Here is a 19659-nt window from a genome sequence, read left to right as displayed (position 1 = left end):
GTTGACAGGGACTAGGTTGAATGGGGGGGGCAGTTTATTGGGTTGGGGTCAGTCAAAGGGTGGGCTGGCAAGAGTTGGGTAGGGCAGCAGTTTGTCTGGTCCCCGAGAAACCCAACTTGAATCCAGAGTCTCATCTGTTTCAAAGCCAAAATCTTCCTCAGCCTTAATCTGAAGAAGGAAGGAAAGCACAAGTGAGCCTGGGAACGCGGGAGACCTGGGGTCTCCCAGCACTGTTTTCACAGGCCAGCTTCCTGTGCTCAGAGGCAGCCCCAGCTCTGCACCCAGACGTGCCACATTCTCCACCCTCACCCGCCTGCCCTCCTTCTCTCCTCCTATCTTGCTACCTCTCCAGCCACTTCCTTCTGCAGGTCTTCCCCTTGGAGTCTTGTCCAGCCCCAGGCCTCCTCAGCCCTTCCTGCTTCACCTTTCTCCAGCTCTGCCTAGCTCTGGGCCCCACAGCACAGCAGCCAAGCCCAGGAGCCAAGTGACACTTTGGCCACAGCACCTGGATTCCTTCCTACCTGTGCTGGGGCCAGTTCTGGAGTCAGCGTGGTTCCTGCCTGGCACCCATCCCTAGGTACCCGCCGCCTCTTCCGCCCACTGGGCCCCTCACCAGGGGCTGGGCTGCTGGGTTCTGGGGGTATAGGAGTCCTTCTAGGGGGGGACAGCCCCTCTTTCTCTGGAGGCTCGTTCTCAGCATTGCCTGGAGTGGGGGCATCTGTACCCTGGCTGCCCTCATCCTGGTAGGTAAAGGGGAGGAAGTCAAGACTGTGTCCTGGGCTTCAGTTTCCCAACCTGCCCGAAGGCCAGTGCTCACCTCCAACACAATGGTGAACTGGCTGGCCCGATAGTCATCCCCGTAGGAGTCCAACACTCTCATGAGGAATCTGTGTGAACAGAGAGGCCACCAGTGGGACAGCTTATTTATTAGTGGGGTTGGGGGCAAACAGTAGAGCCCAGCTCTTATTCTACTTGAAGCCAGATTGTCCTTGACCCAGATTTATAGTTCTGCAGCCTGAGAGGCCTGGAAACTGGGCACTAGCCAGGCAGTGGGGCCTTGGGCAAGATGGCTTGTCTGACCTTTCGTTTCCTCTGTAAGTGGGAGATACTGATCTGTCTGGGCTGGATGCAGACACAGCGATACTCTAAGGGCTCTCTGAGGCTGGCATTTTGCAAACATTCACTTAGGAGCTGATTCCTATTAATGACTGAGGTGAGCATGACACTCCTACTGGGAACCTCACCTCCGACCAAGGCTGCTTTCTCTTCCTCCCCTCTGCTTCCACAAGTTTTCTGCACACTTCCCATATCAGGATCCTGGCGGTGTTTTACACAGGTGATCTTTTATTTCACAAATACCTCTTCAGGGAAGTTCCAAGCTGAGCATATCCCCAAGAGCCCAGCCTAACCCTCAGAGCAGCTTTGACATTGGTGTTGCCCTCAGTTGATTGGAAGATGCAGCTCAGACGGGCTATTGCTTGCTCAGAGCCAAACATCCTGCTGTCCTGTCCACTCAGTCTGCTCTCCCAGCCCTTCCCTGGGTCCTGGAGCCAGCTTTTCCCTCTAAAACCCAGCTCCACTCTTTCTTCTTGTCTGCCTCTAAGCCTAGCCTTCATCTTCAACCTCTTGTCCTTGAGGCCTGTGAGGGCCAGGTGGGTGAAGATGGCAGAGATGGTGAGGGGTGGTGAGGTAGAAAGGGTTACCTGCGTTCCTGCTGGAGTCTTCGAGTTATCCTCTGCACCTGGTGGAGCCTGTTCAAGACCCGCTCATTGACCTGCGGGGAGATGGTGAGCAGGTACACTGGATTCCACTAGTCTCCCACTCACTGGACAGGTCTGATGGAGCGCCATCTATGGAGGGCCTAGTGCCTGCACACAGCAGCCCCCGTCAGCTGAATGAGCAACTGTAGGGCTAAGTGCGTGATGCACACCAGCCAGGCTGACATGCCAAAGGCAAGGCGGGGCCACTTTAGTGAGTGCTATCAGAGGACTGGTGGGCTGAGTGATGGGAAGGAGACAAAGGAGTGACTACCAGGAGCAAAGCCTTCCAGGCTGAGGGGACAGCCCCTGCAGTTTCTGAGGACCTCAGCCTGGGTGTGGAGGGCAGAAACATGGCTCAGGCAACAGCCTAGTATTGGCTGAAGCATGTGCTCCTCCTGCTCGGAAAAACCTAGGTTCAAATCCTGACCTTGAACTTCAAATCCTACCTGTGAACTTGAGTAAGTTACTAAATCTTGAAGCCTTGGGTTCCTGCAGGTGTCAAACAGGGATAAGAACAGACTGTTCCTAGGGAAGTGGGTTAAGAGCAGGCTCAAGTAGAATTCCCTTGGACTCTGCCATTCACCTGTCAGGCAGCATTCTGAATACCTCCCTGGTCTCCTGGCCCCTGGTCTGTCCGCTCTCAGAACCACCATACCATTGGTATGGGTTGACTTGTGTCGTGTCCCCCCCCACACACACCCAGAAAGGTGTGCTGAAGTGCTAACTCCCAGCGCCTCAGAATGTGACTGGATTTGGAGGTAGTCTTCACAGAGGTAGTCAAGTGAAAACATGGGCTGGGATGGTGGCTCAGCGATAGAGGATAGAGCGCTCCCCTAGCACGGGCGGGACCCGGGTTGGGTCCTCAGCACCACATAAAAAAACTAAAGGCATTATGTTGGGTCCATCTACACCTAAAAAAATAAATAAATATTAAAAAAACAAACATGGTCATGGGAGGCCTTAACCCAGCATGACTGCCATCTTTATAAAAAGGGAAACAGACGTAACACATGTGCAAGGAAAAGGCAGAGGTCAGGGGATGCCTTTACACGCCAAAGAACACCAACGATTACTGGCAGCGTAAGAGAGGAAGGCCTAGAACGCAGCCAGCCTCCAGCCCTCTGGGAACATCCCTGCTGACACCTGATCTCAGACTAACAGGCCCTCAAACTGTCAGAGTGACTGTTGAGCTGGTCCCAGTTTACTGAGCAAACCTGATAGGACCACCTCCCAAGAGTCTTCCAGGACCCAGGCCTGGCCCTGTGTTTCCCTCTGTTAAAACTGTAATCGGGTTCCCTAGCTCCCAAGAAAGAAAAAAACCCAAGCATCTGGCCCTGGTGTCCCTGGCCTGCTGCTCCACCCTTATTCTCACCAGGGGACAAGCAGCCGTCCCAGCTGGGGAAGGGGCCGCGGGGATTTGAGGGAGAAGGGTCCAGGGATGGTTCTTGAGCAGAGTAGACTGGCCTGGGGCCTCGAGTTAGGGGCACAGAACTGAAGAGCTTGGGCTGAGGACGGGGAGGTGCGTGGATGGAGCCGCCAGAGCTGGGCTGGCGTCAGGGGCTCCCGAGGAGAGGGCTCTCCAGGAGCGGCGGTCCCAGGCCGGTAAATAAACGGGAAGGGAAGAGGGAAGGCAGGGCCACTAGGAAGAGGGCATGTGGGCAGGCCCTGGCCCGGGACCCCGACACGGAAGCGCGCTGCCCACCTGCTCGATCTCTCGGCAGCGCCGGCCCAGCGCCTGGTACTTTCTGCGGTTGAGTTCCCGCTGGCGTCGCCGCCGGCCCCGGGCGGCCTCCTCCTCTTCGTCCCGCTCCCTGAGCCCGGAGCCGCCCAGGCCTCCGGACACGAACTCCACCTCCGTCTCCAGCTCGCTCTCCAGGATGTGCCCGCCGAACAGGGGCGGCAGCGCCAGCTCCGAGCCCGGGGGCGCCGAGAACTCCTCAAAGCCCACGGCGGCCATGGTTCTGTGGGTCAGCAGGGGTCAGGCGCAGCCGGCTGCTCTCCAGCCCTCCCCCAGACCCGGGGTCCAGGGTCACCGCCCCCCCAGACACAGGGTCCAGGTCCAGCCCTCCCCCCCCCCCAGGCCCGAGGGTTCAAGGTCAGCCCTACCGCGTCAGACCCGGGAGTCCAGGGCCACTGCCCCGCAAACCCGGGGGTCCAGGGCCAGCCCTCCCTCTCAGTTCCGGGGGTCCAGGGCCACCTCCCCCTCTCAGTTCCGGGGGTCCAGGGCCACCTCCCCCTCTCAGACCCGGGGGTCCAGGGCCACTGCCCCGCAAACCCGGGGGTCCAGGGCCAGCCCTCCCTCTCAGTTCCGGGGGTCCAGGGCCACCTCCCCCTCTCAGACCCTGGGATCCAGGGCCACCTCCCCCTCAGACCCGGGGTCCAGGACCACCTTCCCCTCAGACCCGAGTTCCCAGCCCCAGCCCCCTCCCCTAGAGCCCGTCTCGGCCCCGGAGCGGACAGCCCTCCGGGGCAGGACACTGCTGTACAGACCACAAATCAACGCCCACGGCCTCGGGTCGAGCTCTGACAACCGCACGTCGCGGGGAAGCGTCGTCTTTCTGCAGCCGGGCACCGGGCTCCGCTACTCACCCCTCTCTCTGCTCCAGTTCCATGTCTCCCGCCCGGGGCGCGGCAGGCCTCAGCGCTCCAGCCTCAGGTGCCCAGGTTGAGCCGTGCACAAAACTACTTGTCCCATCAGGCTTCGCGGCCCGGGTAGCTCGGCCTGGCCCGGGGCCCCCCGGGAGTTGTAGTTTCCTATTTCCGGCTTAAGGCCTTGTTTTCTCACCCAACTCCGCCAATAGTCGCCCGCGGGGCGCCGTATTTATTCTTGTCCCGACGCCGCGTCGCCTGCCCGCGGTGACCCTCGCTTGCAGGCCCAGGCCTCCGCGGGCCGTGAGCCCGCCAGGCCGTGCCCTGGGCCCAGCAACCCCGTCTCTGCTCCGAGGCAGGTGCTAATAAAGTTGTTCCAAGCGCTGCCGGAAAGTCGCGGGCGGTGGCCAATCAGAGCGCAGTTTTGTCGCAATTTCGGCGCAGGTTTGAGACGTCATCAGTGAGTGTCGACCGCTCTCGCAAAGCTGATCTCCTAGGCGCCGTGGAGCGGAGTGAGGAGGTGAGTGTGATGGAGGCGAGGGGAGGGCGGGAGGCCGGGCCCCGGGGTCTGCGCGGGAAGTGTGTGAGGAGAAGGACAAGGACAGGTCTTCCTAGGCCGGTCGCTGAAAGGTCTGCTGTGCTTCTCCTGTGGCACGGCCCCGGGGGCGTGACCGGCGCCCTCTCCGATGCCCGGGAGGCGAACTTCATCGGGGATCGCTTAAGTAATCACGAGTGTGCGGAGCGCCTTAGGGCAACACGCAGGGCGTGTGGGGTGCATCACAAAGCTCCCTGGGCTGGAATGGGGTGCAGGGGTTGGACGGGGACAAGGAGCGCGCGGGGCCGAGGCGTTGGGCCGGGGAAGAGTGAGGCGAAGAGGACTGACTGCACGAGGCTCCGGAGGCGCGAGAAGAAGGTGGTAAGTCTTAGCAAGGTGGTGGTGAAAGGGGTGTGCTGTGGAGACACCCCCAGGGAACAAAGGAAAGCGCTTGTCCTTGTGGAGTCTGCATACTAGAGCTGACAAGAAGGACCAGGGCCTGCCTTCTGGTAATAGGAAGGACTCAACTCGGGTATGGTCTTGCTCCCTCCCCATAGGCTTTGGGATGTCTCTGGCAGATGAACTCTTGGCTGATCTTGAGGAGGCAGCAGAAGAGGAGGAAGGAGGAAGCTATGGAGAAGAAGAGGAGGAACCAGCCATCGAGGATGTACAGGAGGAGACACAGCTGGATCTTTCTGGGGACTCGGTCAAAAGTATTGCCAAGCTATGGGACAGCAAGATGGTGAGAGGATGAGGGTGTGGATGGCTATAAAGAGAAGCTCCCAGGAGCAGAGGGTGGGGGCCATAACTCTTCTTTAACAGTCCTGGATTCTGACTCTACTCTCCTTTCCTGACAGTTTGCAGAGATCATGATGAAGATTGAGGAATATATCAGCAAGCAGGCCAGAGCTTCAGAAGGTACTTCCTCCCCTTTGTCCCTTGTCCTGCTGGGCCTTCTTGCTCTTTTGCTCTGTGTTGCTTTGAAAATTGAGTGTAGTTCCCTCTCATCCTTTTCCAGAGCCATTTTCTTTTCTTTTCTTTTTTATTCCACTCCAATTCATTTATCCCCTAAAAATACATTGCATTATAAAGCTGACACTTAAGTAGTTACTCTGTTGAGCACTTACTAATTGTGATAGTACTTATTTCAAGGTTCCCCAAACTTTAGTGATTGACATGACCAGTTGGAGAGTTTTTGCTATTGTGTAAACCATATGTCGTATTATTAACATTTGCTTCAAATTAATGAATGTTTCTGCTAAAGTTTAAAAACTAAGGGAACTACTATTACAAATGGAACACTGGGAGTCATTTGATAAATAAAAGTAACCATAAAAATAAATACAGTTGTTAGGGTATCACCTAAATTCTTTTCACAATTCCAACTTTGGGGAACACTGGGTCATCTCTTAAGCACTCAGATCACATCTTAAGAGTGCAGTTTGGTTTCCATTCCTCTTCTTCTGGGCAGGATGGGCTCTCAAGTGAAATTCCCTAGCAGTGGAATTCCTGGGAAGCTGCTGGGCATAGGAATGATGTAGTCATAGTAGAGCTTCAGGGAGATTCACTTCTTCCATTATTTAACACTTTCCTGAGCACTCTCAGTTGAATCAGCCCAGGTCTCTGCTTTCAAAATGCTGAGGGTCTAGTGGAGGAGTTAGGCCAGGCTCCAGGCAGTTATTGGTGGGTGGTGACAGGCTCAGTATACTTCAGAGCCACAGGGTAGGTTGGCTGAACCTGTCTCAGGGGTCAAGGAAGAAGTGATACCTGAATTAGAGTTTGGAGCATGAGTACATATACCAAGCAAAGAAAGGGAGGAAGGGGTCCCAGAGCAAGAGAACAGCATGCCCAGAGCTCCAGGCATAACTAGGAAGATGCCATCTCCTACAGGTTCTAGGTGCTAGTCTGAGGAACTTCTTGACCCAGAGAGCCATGCATGGGCAGTTCTGAAATGGACAACTTCCTGATGTCAGGCCAGGCTCAGGGACTGAGTCAGAGTTGCTTGGACTTGGTATCTGGTGGGGAAGGTGGACACAAAACAACTCAAACCAGGTGGTGATCCTTGTGTAGCAGAGGTAGCTTGTGTTATGGAGTGCAGAGGAGACATCTGGTTCCCTTGGGTCACCATCTGAGTCTTAAGGGCTTCAAGAGGCATTTGGACATTCGGGTTAAAGACATTACGACTCTGACTCTGAAGCCACCCTGCCTGCAGTCAGGTCTCAGCTCTGCCATCTACTGACTCCAACATCAGACAGCGCCCTCCATTTCCTTCTTGGCAATTCTGATGTAATGTCCACCTCCCTGGGGGGTTGTGGATGAAGTAAATTAGCACGTATGACACTTAGAACAATGCCTGACACATCCCTGCTAAGTCCCGACCGTGACAGCTGCTGTGGCTACTGCTCGTGGTGATAGGGTCAATGTCAATCCCATGGCTGTTAGTACTAACACAGAACGAGGAGCTTCTAGAAACAGACTGAGGAAGGGAGGTTTGAGGGAGAGGGAACAGCACATGTAAAGCCAGAGGAGTGAAACTGAAGTCTGGCCTTTGCGGCTGGGGTGTGAGGAAATGGAGGTGTGCTGAGAGGATGGGCTATGAGACTGAGAGCCAGACTGCAGAGTGGTGAGTCCTCAAGTGCCAGCTGAGTGGCTCCAGGGTCTAAGCACCAAAGGTGCCTCCTCGTACTGGTCCTTACCAGGCTTGTAGGCATATGAGGCCTTGAATATCAGTCTGGGGAGCTTAGTTGTGAGCCTTGGGGTTTTAGTTCTGGGGCACAATGGGGTCAAGTCTAGACTGGCTGACAGGGCAGACCAGAGAGAGAGATTGGAGGCAGGCCGTGAGTTCCAGGGTATTTGCAAACATAGATCCATCAGCTAGTGGACGTTCAGCCTTCCTGCTTCCCTCCAGCTTCATACCCCTAGCTGTGACCTAGGAGGTGTGGAGTTTAATCACACACCCATCTAGGCTGCTTCTCATCTCCACAGTGATGGGACCAGTAGAGGCAGCCCCTGAGTACCGTGTCATCGTGGATGCCAACAACCTGACTGTGGAGATCGAGAATGAGCTGAGTGAGTGCCGAGAAGGGCGGTGAAGACAGCTGGTCTCCCCTCACTCCCTGCCCCTCCCCACAGGAGGGACAAGCAGGAACCTGGACCAATTCCTTCACTGGCCATTCCCAGGGGGCTTCCCGTAAGCCCTGGTGTTAGCTCGAATCCAGGTTCAGCTGCTGTAACCGTGGCTTTCATGTGATACGTGAGTCAGAGTCAGCAGACCAGGCCTGGTGTCACCGTTGAGTCTCTGCAGGACCCAGGCTCTTTCTGTCTTGTTTCTCTGTCACCTATTTCATGCTACAGGGTGATGCCCTGCTTCCATCCCTTACCTCCACACCCCCACCAGTAGGTGGGAGGGAAGAGAAGGTCCTGGTTCTTTTTTTCTTAAGGGCATGACCTGGATATTGCACAGGTCACTTTGGTTTACACCTTGTGGGCCAGAACTAACTCATGTGGGCACACCTACCATTAAAGGCAGCCAGGAAATGTAGCCTTTATACTGGATGTCCGTGTGCCAAGCTGTGATTCAGGGGTGTGGTTTCTAAAGGAAGAGGGGGCAGTGGACATTAGGAACAACCAGTAGAGCCTGCCAACTCCTCACTGGACATCTGCTCTTCTGTTCACCTTAGACATCATCCATAAGTTCATCCGTGATAAGTACTCAAAGAGATTCCCTGAACTGGAGTCCTTGGTCCCCAACGCATTGGACTACATCCGCACAGTCAAGGTGAGTGGAGAGAAGCTGGACCCTGGAAGAACTGAGGCCATTAGAGTGCAAAAGGGGGCAAGGCCCACTCAGGCCCTTGGTCCAGAAACCTCGAGGTCTGGACATGACGGGAGAGGTGACTGGAAGCTATGGTGTTCCCATCTGCTCAGCAGGGAGGGATGGAACCAGGAGGGATGTTCTTGTGCCACTCCCTGTGCCCCCACCCCTTGCTGCTGTCTTCCCTTCATCTCCCAATGGGATCCCCATTGGCCTGACTATTATTGCCCCAGCTGTGGCCAGAGCGGGTGACATTTGAGTTGAGGTCTGAGGGCTGACCCAGCAGTCATGTAAAGATACAGAGGACACTGTTGCATAAGTGCAAAAACCCTGACTGGCAGGAGGCAAGAGGAAAGGAGGAGGGGCAGGGAGGGAGGCTAGAAAGGGAGACCACGTCAGACCTATAAGGTTCTGAGTCTCATAGGAGGGCTGAGGGATTTTGAGAAAAGAGCAGCAGGAGGAGAAGAACACGCCCCCCCAACCCCGTGTCCCTGAAAAGACCAGGATGGTGGCAAAGGAAGTCCTTTTCACTACATCTGTGACCGTAGTTGAATGGACCAGTGGGCTTATTCAGGGCACTTCCTCTGGGTGACGACTCTGCTCAGGCTCATTTCTGGATCAGCCAAGCAGGCAGACAAAGCTAATACTCTGAGCGAAACTCTGGGAACTGGTAAGAGGAAGGAGAAGCTCCGCATGTGTAGACTACAACTTCCCAGTGTCCCCAAGAAGAGACCCAGACTGGGTGCTGAGCAAGAGCCAACTCCGTCCTGAGTTCAAGGACCCTGCTCCCTCCCCTCCCTACCTCAGGAGCTGGGCAACAGCCTGGACAAGTGCAAGAACAACGAGAACCTGCAGCAGATCCTGACCAACGCCACCATCATGGTCGTCAGTGTCACCGCCTCCACCACCCAGGGGTACGTATGCCAGGGGATGCTGTGCTGCACATCTCCCCAGGCCTGGTTCACAACAGAGGCCAGAAAGGGCAGGACAAGGGCCCAGGCTGGCCAGGGTGGTGCTAGCTGAGAACTGTGATTCCCTTGTGCCTCGGCTTCTGGGATGATAGGACTTGACTGCCCTGAATCTACACAGGTGTGCCCACACACAGCAGGGGGGCCTGGGCTGATACCAGGCAGCTGGGGCACTTAGCAGGGCTGGGGCCATCTGCCTTGCAGGCAGCAGCTGTCGGAGGAGGAGCTGGAGCGGCTGGAGGAGGCCTGCGACATGGCGCTGGAGCTGAATGCCTCCAAGCACCGCATCTATGAGTATGTGGAATCCCGGATGTCCTTTATCGCACCCAACCTGTCCATCATCATCGGAGCATCCACAGCTGCCAAGATCATGGGTAAGGCCCTAGGCCATGTCCCACAGACAGGTTAGCCAATGTATTGTATAACTCTGGGAGTTCTAGTCCCTCAGAATGTGACTACATTTGGACATAAGGTCTTGTTTTAAGGATTCATTCTTTTGATGAGGTAGTTTGCGTGATCCTTAAAAACACCCTGTGGGCGCTGGGGCTGGGGCTTATCCATAGCGCACTTGCCTGGCACATGTGAGGCCCTGGGTTTGACTCTTTAGCACCACATATAAATAAATAAAGACCCATCAACAACTAAAAAAAACACCCTGTGGCTGGTGCAGTGGGGCACACCTATAATCCCAGCAACCAGGGAGCCAGAGACAGAAGGACTGAAAGCTCAAGATCTGCGTCAGCAACTCAGCAAGGTCCTATCCAACTAGCAAGACATTGTCTCAAAATAAAATAGAAAGGGCTGGGGTGTGGCTCGGTGGCAAGGCCCTTGCCTAGCATGTGCGAGGCCCGAGTGGATACCCAGTGCTGCAGAGCCGCACAACACCACTGTGGAGCTCGTGTACAGCCCCCGTCCCCTTCCCCCGGAAACCAGGATGACTAGGCCCACGCATGGTCGTCAGAGGAGCCCTGGTTTGAAGAAAACTGTTCCAAAGCAGTCAGTATCCTCAGAGTGGAGTAGTGTGGCTTAGCATGCACTTTGGGGTCACTGCTGTTGGATTTCCTCTGAACCTCCTCTGCATCTCTCCAGTGAGATGAGAGACGTCAGTCCTTCCTGGCAGGGCCTCTGTGGGGATCCAAGCAGATCCTCATGTAAAGGCATGGAGCACACAGTGAGTCTCCAGATGCACACCCCATGTTTCCTCTGACCTCTCCTCTCCTGCTGCAGGCGTGGCTGGTGGCCTGACCAACCTCTCCAAGATGCCTGCCTGCAACATCATGCTGCTCGGGGCCCAGCGCAAGACGCTCTCTGGCTTCTCATCTACCTCGGTGTTGCCCCATACTGGCTACATCTACCATAGTGACATCGTGCAGTCCCTGCCCCCGGTGAGCCCTCCCTGTTGTCACTCCTCAGCCCCAGCTCTTGCACAGCTGTCAGTAACCGTTAGGAGCCTGGAGAACAGGGTAGTGCAGGCACAGGAATGAGGACATGGGTTCTGAAGCACTGCAGAGCAATTTGGGTGAGCTCAGCGAGGGCTGCTCACCATGCTTTGGGCTTGTCCTCTGTAAAGTGGGGAGATAGTGTCTGCTTCATGTGGCTTCTGTGAGGACCCATTATGTTCAGAACACCTACAGAGCAGGACTGGACCAGCAGCCTGAGGTTAGCTTGTGAGTGAGGGGCCCAAGACCCCTCAGGTTTGGTGATTCCCTAGAAGGATTTGCGGGGCTGCGTGAGAGATGCTGGTATGGCTTATTACAGGGGCAGATTCACAGCAGCCAACAAGAGGTCTAGGGCTTGGATCCAGGAGAGAGAAGCACCATAGGACTCAGTTCTTGTCCCTTGGAGTCAGGACACTGTTGCTTCCTTGCATCAGCACATGATAGGCACAAAGTATCACCAACAGGAAGCTCTTGTAGGCCTCAGTGTTAGGCTCTTGGGGCTCAGCTGCATGGACATGATCAAGTTGCCCTTATGACTGATCTCAGTCTGCAAACAAGAGCCCCCAGCCTAAGTCACATGGCTGGTCTTCCCTGAGGGACCAGCTGTATAGTACACTGGACCACCTCATAACCAGCCAGCCAGCCCAAGGGCTGCAGGCTAGCCAAGGTCACCTCCCAGGAGCCCAGGGCAAAGTTAAATTCTTTAATACACATCGTTGCCTCTGGCTTTGTTGTTTTAATGTTATCTATCAAGTCTGTGACCAAGGGCTTTCTGCACAGTTTTCATGTTTCTTAGAACAGGAGCCACCTCCCTTTAGAAGCACAGAAGCGTGAATCTCAGGGACACGCCAATGAGTCTCTTTATTTTAGTCTCCACATACTTTGCTTCTGTTACTTAGTAACCTCCCGTTTGTGATACCATTAAGTTCCCTTCTTAAACAGGTTTGTGCTGTGTGAGAGTAGGTTAAGAAAAAGGGTTGATGGCCGTGTGACAGTGTAGGGACAGCGATGGCTGGAATGGTGACGGTGGTGGTGGAGACCATGATGGCTGGAGTTTTAGAAACACTCAGGGATTTCCCTGAATCCTCACCACACTGTGAAGATGGCACTTCACTCTGCTCCAGTGTTGCCAGCTGCTCTTGGCGCCCATTTTACAGAGGAAGAAACCGAGGTGCTGAGTGTTGGTGGCTTCTCCAAGAGTATGTGGGTAGTGCAGTCATCTGGATCCAGGCCATCGGCCCAGAGCTGGGGTCCACCTTTGCTGCTTGGCCCAGGCGCCACCTCACACTCCCTCTTGTGTGGAGCCACAGCTCTGGGACAGGCAGGTCTGGGTCCAGCCCTGGTCTGTTGGCCGTGGTCCTGTGCCCTGGCCAGCTTCCCTTCTGTCTGTGGGATGGGGGAACAGTGTTGGTGGCCAGTGCTGAAGGGGCATCTGCATGTGGGTTTTCTCCTTTGGTCCTCATGGTGACCTTCCAGGTCGCTACTAGAACACCTGGGGAGCCAGCAGCGTGCCCTGAGTTACATACTCACAGGGGAGGGTGAAGGTGTTGGAGCCCAGTACTCGTGGCCAGGGTCCTCTAGCACTACCTGTCTTACTCCAAAGCATGAGAGTTAATCCAACCCAGGCCATGTCACCAAGGGCCCCTCCTTTCCTTTGTTCCAGGATCTCCGGCGGAAAGCAGCCCGGCTGGTGGCTGCCAAGTGCACGCTGGCAGCCCGTGTGGACAGCTTCCATGAGAGCACCGAGGGGAAGGTGAGGGCGGCTGGCATCTGGGTCTGTCCAGGGGGACACAGAGGCCCACAGCATATGTCAGGACCGCCCAGGTGGTGTGTCTGTCTGTGATCCCCTGGAGGCTGGATCCCCCCCACCCGCCCTGTGTTCCTCTCCTGGGACTGTTGTAGCAAGTCAGCACAAACTTGGGGCTTAAAACACAGGTTTATTATCTCTCAGTCCTGGAGGTCAGAAGTCCAGAATGCAAAATGGGTCTTGCAAAGCTGATGTCCAGGTGCCAGTAGGGCTGTTCCCTTCTGGGAGCCCTGTTCCTGTGCCTTTTGCAGCTTCCAGAGGTGGCCTCCTTCCTGGGCCAGCCACCCCCACCATTTCCAAAGCCAGCTGTGTAGCGTCTTGGCCTCTCCAGCTCTGCTTCCATCTTCCCGTCTCCTCTGTTTTAAGACCCCTGTAACGACATTGAGCCCACACTGATAATGGGAGCATGTCTCCACCTCACAGTCATTATCTCAGTCACATCTACAAAGACTCTTTGCTGTGCATGGTGACAGTCGTGGGTCCTGGTGGTTTGAACGTGGACCCCCTCGGGGGGTGTTGAGGGGACATTGTTTTGCAGTATTCTCTCTACAAGCAGGGGCTCCTGGACCTCACTCAAGCAGTTATTCAGCAACTTCTGTTTTCCTTCCTGGATTTGTTCAGGAAAGTAGGTCTGCCTCCATCTGGCGCACCTTTGTTTTCCAGGCAGCCGCCCAGTGGTGTCAGGTGCTCGGCCTCTGTGTCTACTGTCTCAGCTGGGGACACAGCAGGGGTGGCACAGACACGGGCGGGCGTGACCGATGGTAAACCGTGTGTGTAGTTGTCCCTCAGGGCTAAGTGAATAAATAAATGCCAGGCGTAGTTCAGGGCCCGGGTAGGAGGGAAGTGAGATGCCCACGTAGCTGGGATGCCAGGGAGGTGTCTCTGATGGGGAGAGGACTAAGGGGGTGACTTGCATGGGTGCGTGGGGGAAGAACATTCCAGGCAGAGGAAATGATCAGGGTAGGGGCCCTGAGGCTGGAGCACTGTGAGCCCCAGGAGAGGGGGCCTGGGGACACAGGTAGGTAGTTGACAGGCCTACACACTCTGGCTGTGATAGAGGTGCCCAAAGGGGCCAGCTGGAGTCACTCTGAAGGAAGAGCCTAGAGTGATCCGCGGTGTGGGAGAGAGGCTGTGGAGGTGACCTGCCATCTACTGGTCTGGGAACGAGGGGCAGAAGACTGGAGAGGGGAGGAGGCAGGGATTCTGCCTGGCTGTGTCACTGTTGAAGCGTTCCTGTAGAGGTGGTTGTCCACGGGGTGCTGAACTCAGAGGTGCGGGCTAAGCCCCAGGTAAAGGTTCAAGGGTCATGAAGTCCTAGATGGGATTTGAAGCCCTGAGAGTCCATGGGATCCTGTAGGACCCCAGGAGGAAGACTCCTGAGGAGACTGCTCTGGTGGACAAGGATGGTGGATGGATGGGCAAGGCCTGGTGGGCAGCCACCGCCTCTCCTCACCCCTCTCCAGGTGGGCTATGAACTGAAGGACGAGATTGAGCGCAAGTTTGACAAGTGGCAGGAGCCGCCACCTGTAAAGCAAGTGAAGCCCCTGCCTGCACCCCTGGATGGGCAGCGGAAGAAGCGAGGTGGCCGCAGGTGAGCAGCCCTGGGTCCAGGGCTGGTGGAAAAGGAATTGGCTGCCATGCTCTCAGCTGACTCCTGGGCCTCTGCTCCCCGCACCTGTTGCAGGTACCGCAAGATGAAGGAGCGGCTGGGGCTGACAGAGATCCGGAAGCAGGCCAACCGCATGAGCTTTGGAGAGGTCAGACCCCTGCCTGGCAGCCAAGGAACCTTGGTGTCCTCCCACTCTCTGGACCTACTCTCCTATCCCAGCCTGTCCCCTTGCCCAGCTCCCCACAAGTCTCCTCTGCACCCAGGCTCCTGAGCTGAGCCCTATGGGCCTCTCCAGCTCCTCCCTCCTACCTTGAGGCTGCTTCAGGGCTCAGCTGACTTTGTGAGGGGCCCAACTGCTCATGAGCCCCCTGGCTGTGCTCCGTCCTATATCTGAGCATCCTCCAGCGGGTCCCTCAAGAACTAGCTCAAGAACGAGGTGCCATCTTGGCAGTGAACCCCACCCCACGTCTTGCCTCTAATGTGCTGGTGATGGAGCACTGAGCTATCACTGCAGCTCAGGGAGTAGCACCAGGATCCTGTTTCTCAAGGGTCCCAGCATCACCTGAGCACTGTCAGGCAGGGGTCTTGAGGGGTCCCCTGTGTCACCTAAGTGCCCTTGGGCTGGGGCTTCACAAGGCACTCAGGCTGAATGGGTGTCTTTGAGGCCAGCACTCGAAACTGCTGGGTTTCAGCAAGTTGGAGGGTGCCAAGGGGCTGGCTGAGTGTAGTCCTTGTGTCTGGCTGAAGGATTCTCTCCCTCCCACCAGATCGAGGAGGATGCCTACCAGGAGGACCTAGGCTTTAGCCTGGGCCACCTGGGCAAATCAGGTAGTGGTCGTGTGCGGCAGACACAGGTGAATGAGGCCACCAAAGCCAGGATTTCTAAGACGCTACAGGTATGGGCCATCTGCATGGGGCCAGGGGGTAAAGGGGCCAGGGGCCAGGTGAGCCCAGATCACAGCCTCCCTTTCCCTCCCGCAGCGAACTCTGCAGAAGCAAAGTGTGGTGTATGGTGGGAAATCCACAATCCGAGACCGCTCCTCTGGGACTGCCTCCAGTGTGGCCTTCACCCCTCTCCAGGTACCCTCACTCTCACCAGAGTCAGGTGCTCCTGCCCTGGGTTAGCTTTGCTCCCTGGCCCTCTGAGTGATCCTGGTGAAGCTCCCTCCCCTCTGCCTCTAAAGAAGGCACATGATAGGGCTGTGGTGGAGTTTCATGTTGACAAGGTACATGAAGGGCGTAAGCAGCTCCTGGCATATAGTAAGTGTCAAAGATTAGCAGTGATGGGAGGCGACCCATGGCTGTGGTCAGCACAAACCAGCTTTAGAGTCAGGACTGGAACTGTGTCCAGCCATCCCTCTTACCCTCCATTTAGGTTACATCTGAGGCTCCAGGTCCTTGCCTTGGAAATGACTGGGGCATTGGGGTATCTCATGGCCTTGCTCAAGAAAGATGGCAGTCAGGTGGGCTTGGATGTCATGCCTGAGTTCAGGTCCTTGCCCAACAGTAACAGACAAGTGTGGAGCTGGGTATCTCTGTGCTTCAGCTTACTCACCACAAAGTAAGGTGAACCTGTCACGTAGTGTCAGGAGGAATTGATGAGTTCACTGACTCTCCAGCAAGTGTCTTGTTGTGGCCACAAAGTTTCCAGCACTGTTCTGGACTTCGGGATAATGAGAGAGACAAGTCTTCCCCTCGAGGTTATGGGGCAGCAGGGTAGTGGACTGATGAGCAAAGCACCCAGTGTGTGAGAGGATGGCAAGAGCCAGGAAGAGACAGGGCAGCAGAGGGCCTGGGAAGGGTAGGGGCAGGGCAGCCAGGGAAGCCTCAGCAGAAGACGACAGGTATGCATTGGGCTGGGCATGGTGGCGTACACTGGTAATCTCAGCAACTTGGAAAGCTAAGGCAGGAGGACTGCAAGTTCAAGGCCAGCCTCAGCAACTTAGTGGGGCCTTAAGCAACTTAGCAAGATCCTGTCTCAAAATAAAAAAGTTGGGATATGACTCAGTGGTTAAGCCCCCTAGGTTCAGTCTCCGGGACCAAAAAAAAGAATTACTATGTTGGAAGAATTCAGAACGGTACTACCACTATCCTTGGCTGGTTTTGGTGGTGGTGTGGTAGGACTTTGGGCTAGCCGCTTCCTCTGGGTCTCAGTTTCTTATCCAGAAACCAGGCAGGAATGGCTTTACTCAAACATTGGTGATCTTAACATCATCTTGGGAACTAGTTAAAAAGCCTGATACCTAGGCCCCTCTCCTCAGCCCCAGGTCTGCTGATCAGAGTCTCCTGAGTTGAAGGAAACTCCAGGAACTGGTGAACTGTTTTCATGTCCACTGAAGCCTGAGGGCTTGGGAAGGATGGGGAGCTCTGACACGTGAAGAGGGCCATGGTGGAGGCCTGGCCTTTTCCCCACTCCGCTTCTCATCCCCTCTTACTCTTCTCATCCAGGGTCTGGAGATTGTGAACCCACAAGCAGCTGAGAAGAAGGTGGCTGAGGCCAACCAGAAGTATTTCTCTAGCATGGCTGAGTTCCTCAAGGTCAAAAGTGAGAAGAGTGGCATCATGTCCACCTGAGAGATGGCATACGCCCAGGGTGGCCACCCACTGAAGAGAACTGAAAGCCCAGCCCTCTGAAGGGATCCAGCTCAGAGCCAGGAAGTTCTGGGGTGGAGAGCCTGCTCTGCCCTGCTGTTGGTTCAGGACCAGGATATCGATGGAGTCAATGGAAGAGGCTCTGTCCGCCACCCCCAAGACTAATACCACCACCCCATTCAGGGACAGAACTGGTCTTCCTCATACTCATCTTTTTAACTGAGACAAGAGATCCTTTTTTAGGGAAGAGTGTAATTAAAAGCACAGTACAAAGATCTGTCTTTGGGGAGTGATCATTCATCCAACACCTAGAGGAGCCAGAGCCACTGGGTTTAGGGAAAGAGCTTGGGCTTCCAATCCAGGTGGTATCTGGGCCACCCCCCTCCCTTATCCTGGGCTCCTGGGTGAAGCCCTGGAGAACATCAGTCATCGTGATGCCCTGGCAGTATTGCCCTTAAAGGCTTCAGCATGCAACATGGGCAGACTGGATCATTCTGGTCCCTTGGACCAGTGGCTTCACCTTCCCAGCATTCACACCCTCCCCATGAGGTACCTGGGAGGACTGGGAAGAATGCACAGCCCACAGGAGGGGCCCAATAGCTGGATTCTGTTATTTTTTTTTAAACCATTTATTTTTTAGAAATTGTTGGACACAATACCTTTATTTATTTTTATGTGGTGCTGAGGATCGAACCATGGGCCTCATGCGTGCTAAACAAGTGCTCTACTGCTGAGCCACAATCCAGCCCTGGATTCTGTTACTTTTAACCCATGTTTTCTGGGGGTAGGGGATGCTGAGTTCTGACAAGGGTGAGGGAAGCAGACTTCCTGCACCGGTATGAACTGCTGACTCTAAAAGTCCCTGCCAGGTGAGGAAAAGGAGCACACATACACCCTCACTCACACTCACTGACCACCCTGTCTGGGGAACTGGGGCTCAGTTGAAGTGCCTTCACCCACTTAAGCTGAGGGGAGAGGTGTCCTGGTGAGCAACAGTGTCGCGGGAAAGGGTCCTTTGTCCACATCTCTCTTCAGAATCTCCTTTCCCTCCTTGACCTGAGTTTGTTATCTGCCATTGGTGGGTGGGGTGGAGGCATAGAGGTGTGAATCTCAAAATTCAGTATGCTTCAGAGTTCCTGGAGGACTTGTTAAAACATGTTTACTGGGCCCAGAGTTTGGTTCAGTTTCACTAGGGTGGCGCTTAAAATGTGCATTTCAAACAAGTTCCCAGATGGTTGATATGTATGCTGCTGATTCCAAGGACCACATTTTGGGGAGTCAATGCTCTAGAAAAGTCTTCTGTGAGTGGCTCAGATTAGCAGCACACTGGAATCATTTCAGGAAAAATTACTGTCTGGTTCCCACCCCCAGAGAGTAATTTGGTTGGTCTAGTGTGAGCCTGGGAATCTGGATTTTTTTAAAGCTCCCCAAGTGGTTCTATTGTGCAGCCAAGCCTGATCATCATCTCTCTGCATTCTTGAGGTTCCAAGTGGGAAGTATGGACTAACAGCATGATCTATGAGCTTGTCAGGAAAGCTGAATCTGAGACCTCTTAAACCAAAATCTGTATTTTAGGAAATCCCTAGATGATTTGTGAGATGCCTACAAGACATCTTTGTACCCATGGGCCACACTTTGAAAGGAAAGCTCTAGATCAGTAGCTCTCAAACTTCCTGGGAAATATGTAAAAATGCAGATTCCCGGGTGCCACTCCCTTAGATCGGTATGGTTCTAGAAATACGAATTTTTACAAGCATTCCTTCCTCTCTTGCCTCATGCAATTCTGACAGAGGTGGTGCAGAATGTCTAACAGGCCATTACTTTTCACCACCTAGAGGAGTGTATTACTTCTGTTGTGTGACCCCAGGCAAAAACATCCCAGTTCCCAGGAAGCTGAGGTACCCATTGAGTTTTCAATAAGTTATCACCTGCATTCATTCAGCAAAAGCTATGACTGCTTCCTGTGTCTTAAGTACCAGGGAGGCAAAATTCAAATGGGGAACACAAATAAGTACGAAAATGACAGTCGTGCAAAAATAAATCCTCACCTGAGCATTCAGTATGGTCAATTAGACTTTTTCCCCCAAGAAAAAGACAACGGAGCTGGGACGTGTAACGAGCAGGTGTACTGGAGACAACCGAGGGAAGGGAAGGGCAGCCTCATCTGTACCTTCTGCGGCATACTTACTGAAGAAAGGTGCAGAGGACAGTATTCCACTGTTCGCTCACCTAACCAGTCAAGGCAGGACAAAACCTCCACTTCTCGTGCTTTCCAACCAATTCTGCTATATATGATACTAGTGACTTGGAGGCACTGTCTCAAGTTCCTTCCTTAATTCAGCAAATACTGAGATTTAGAGATGTTCTAAACAGAAGCAGTTAGAGAAAGACCATAAAGCTTAGAATGCAAGAGATGCGGAAGGATGCTCCTGAGAGCCACACCTGCGGGATACACCCTAGGTCACACGTTGTATGTGTAGATGCCGCCCCACTCGCTACGTTATTGGTCAAACTGAGATGAATAACAGAACCAGCGAAGGGAAAGG

At 54.6% G+C, this 19659-nt stretch overlaps 2 protein-coding genes across 5 annotated transcripts; one reads left to right on the top strand and one right to left on the bottom strand.

The window, feature by feature from the left end:
* Window positions 1-16: 16 nt before the first annotated feature.
* Window positions 17-4713, bottom strand: Tfpt (TCF3 fusion partner). Of its 4 annotated transcripts, none has more exons than XM_026381168.2 (6): window positions 4546-4712; window positions 3463-3721; window positions 1704-1774; window positions 818-887; window positions 522-740; window positions 17-168 (listed from the first exon to the last, which is right to left on the bottom strand). In XM_026381168.2, exons 2-6 carry the CDS (start codon window positions 3715-3717, stop codon window positions 49-51), a joined length of 735 nt encoding a protein of 244 aa, XP_026236953.2. In that variant the 5' UTR covers window positions 3718-3721; window positions 4546-4712; the 3' UTR covers window positions 17-48. The 4 variants fall into 4 exon arrangements, with proteins under 4 accessions (XP_026236953.2, XP_026236951.2, XP_026236952.2 ...); XM_026381166.2 differs by having other exon boundaries at window positions 4350-4710; XM_026381167.2 differs by lacking the exon at window positions 4546-4712 and adding an exon at window positions 4251-4343.
* Window positions 4714-4792: 79 nt separating this feature from the next.
* Prpf31 (pre-mRNA processing factor 31) lies at window positions 4793-17388 on the top strand. The gene is made up of 14 exons (XM_026381165.2): window positions 4793-4869; window positions 5442-5626; window positions 5742-5802; window positions 7870-7953; window positions 8565-8662; window positions 9506-9612; window positions 9871-10040; window positions 10894-11051; window positions 12769-12858; window positions 14376-14503; window positions 14597-14669; window positions 15289-15417; window positions 15503-15601; window positions 16970-17388. Exons 2-14 carry the CDS (start codon window positions 5450-5452, stop codon window positions 17093-17095), a joined length of 1500 nt encoding a protein of 499 aa, XP_026236950.1. The 5' UTR covers window positions 4793-4869; window positions 5442-5449; the 3' UTR covers window positions 17096-17388.
* The last annotated feature ends 2271 nt before the right edge of the window (window positions 17389-19659 follow it).

The sequence above is a fragment of the Urocitellus parryii genome, chromosome 15 (assembly GCF_045843805.1).
Source record: "Urocitellus parryii isolate mUroPar1 chromosome 15, mUroPar1.hap1, whole genome shotgun sequence".
NCBI classification, from domain to species: domain Eukaryota; kingdom Metazoa; phylum Chordata; class Mammalia; order Rodentia; family Sciuridae; genus Urocitellus; species Urocitellus parryii.
The sequence above is the reverse complement of the archived record's forward strand: the minus strand, read 5'-3'. Positions and strand labels throughout refer to the sequence as shown.

Coding starts and splice junctions, on each gene's coding strand:
- Tfpt (XM_026381166.2), bottom strand. CDS start 4,372: ATGGAACTGGAGCAGAGAGAGGG. Junction 1,775..3,462: donor GCTGCCGAGAGATCGAGCAG/GTGGGCAGCGCG, acceptor ATCTCCCCGCAG/GTCAATGAGCGGGTCTTGAA. Junction 888..1,703: donor AGACTCCAGCAGGAACGCAG/GTAACCCTTTCT, acceptor CTGTTCACACAG/ATTCCTCATGAGAGTGTTGG.
- Prpf31 (XM_026381165.2), top strand. CDS start 5,450: ATGTCTCTGGCAGATGAACTCTTGGCTGATCTTGAGGAGGCAGCAGAA. Junction 5,627..5,741: donor AGCTATGGGACAGCAAGATG/GTGAGAGGATGA, acceptor CTTTCCTGACAG/TTTGCAGAGATCATGATGAA. Junction 5,803..7,869: donor GCAGGCCAGAGCTTCAGAAG/GTACTTCCTCCC, acceptor TCATCTCCACAG/TGATGGGACCAGTAGAGGCA.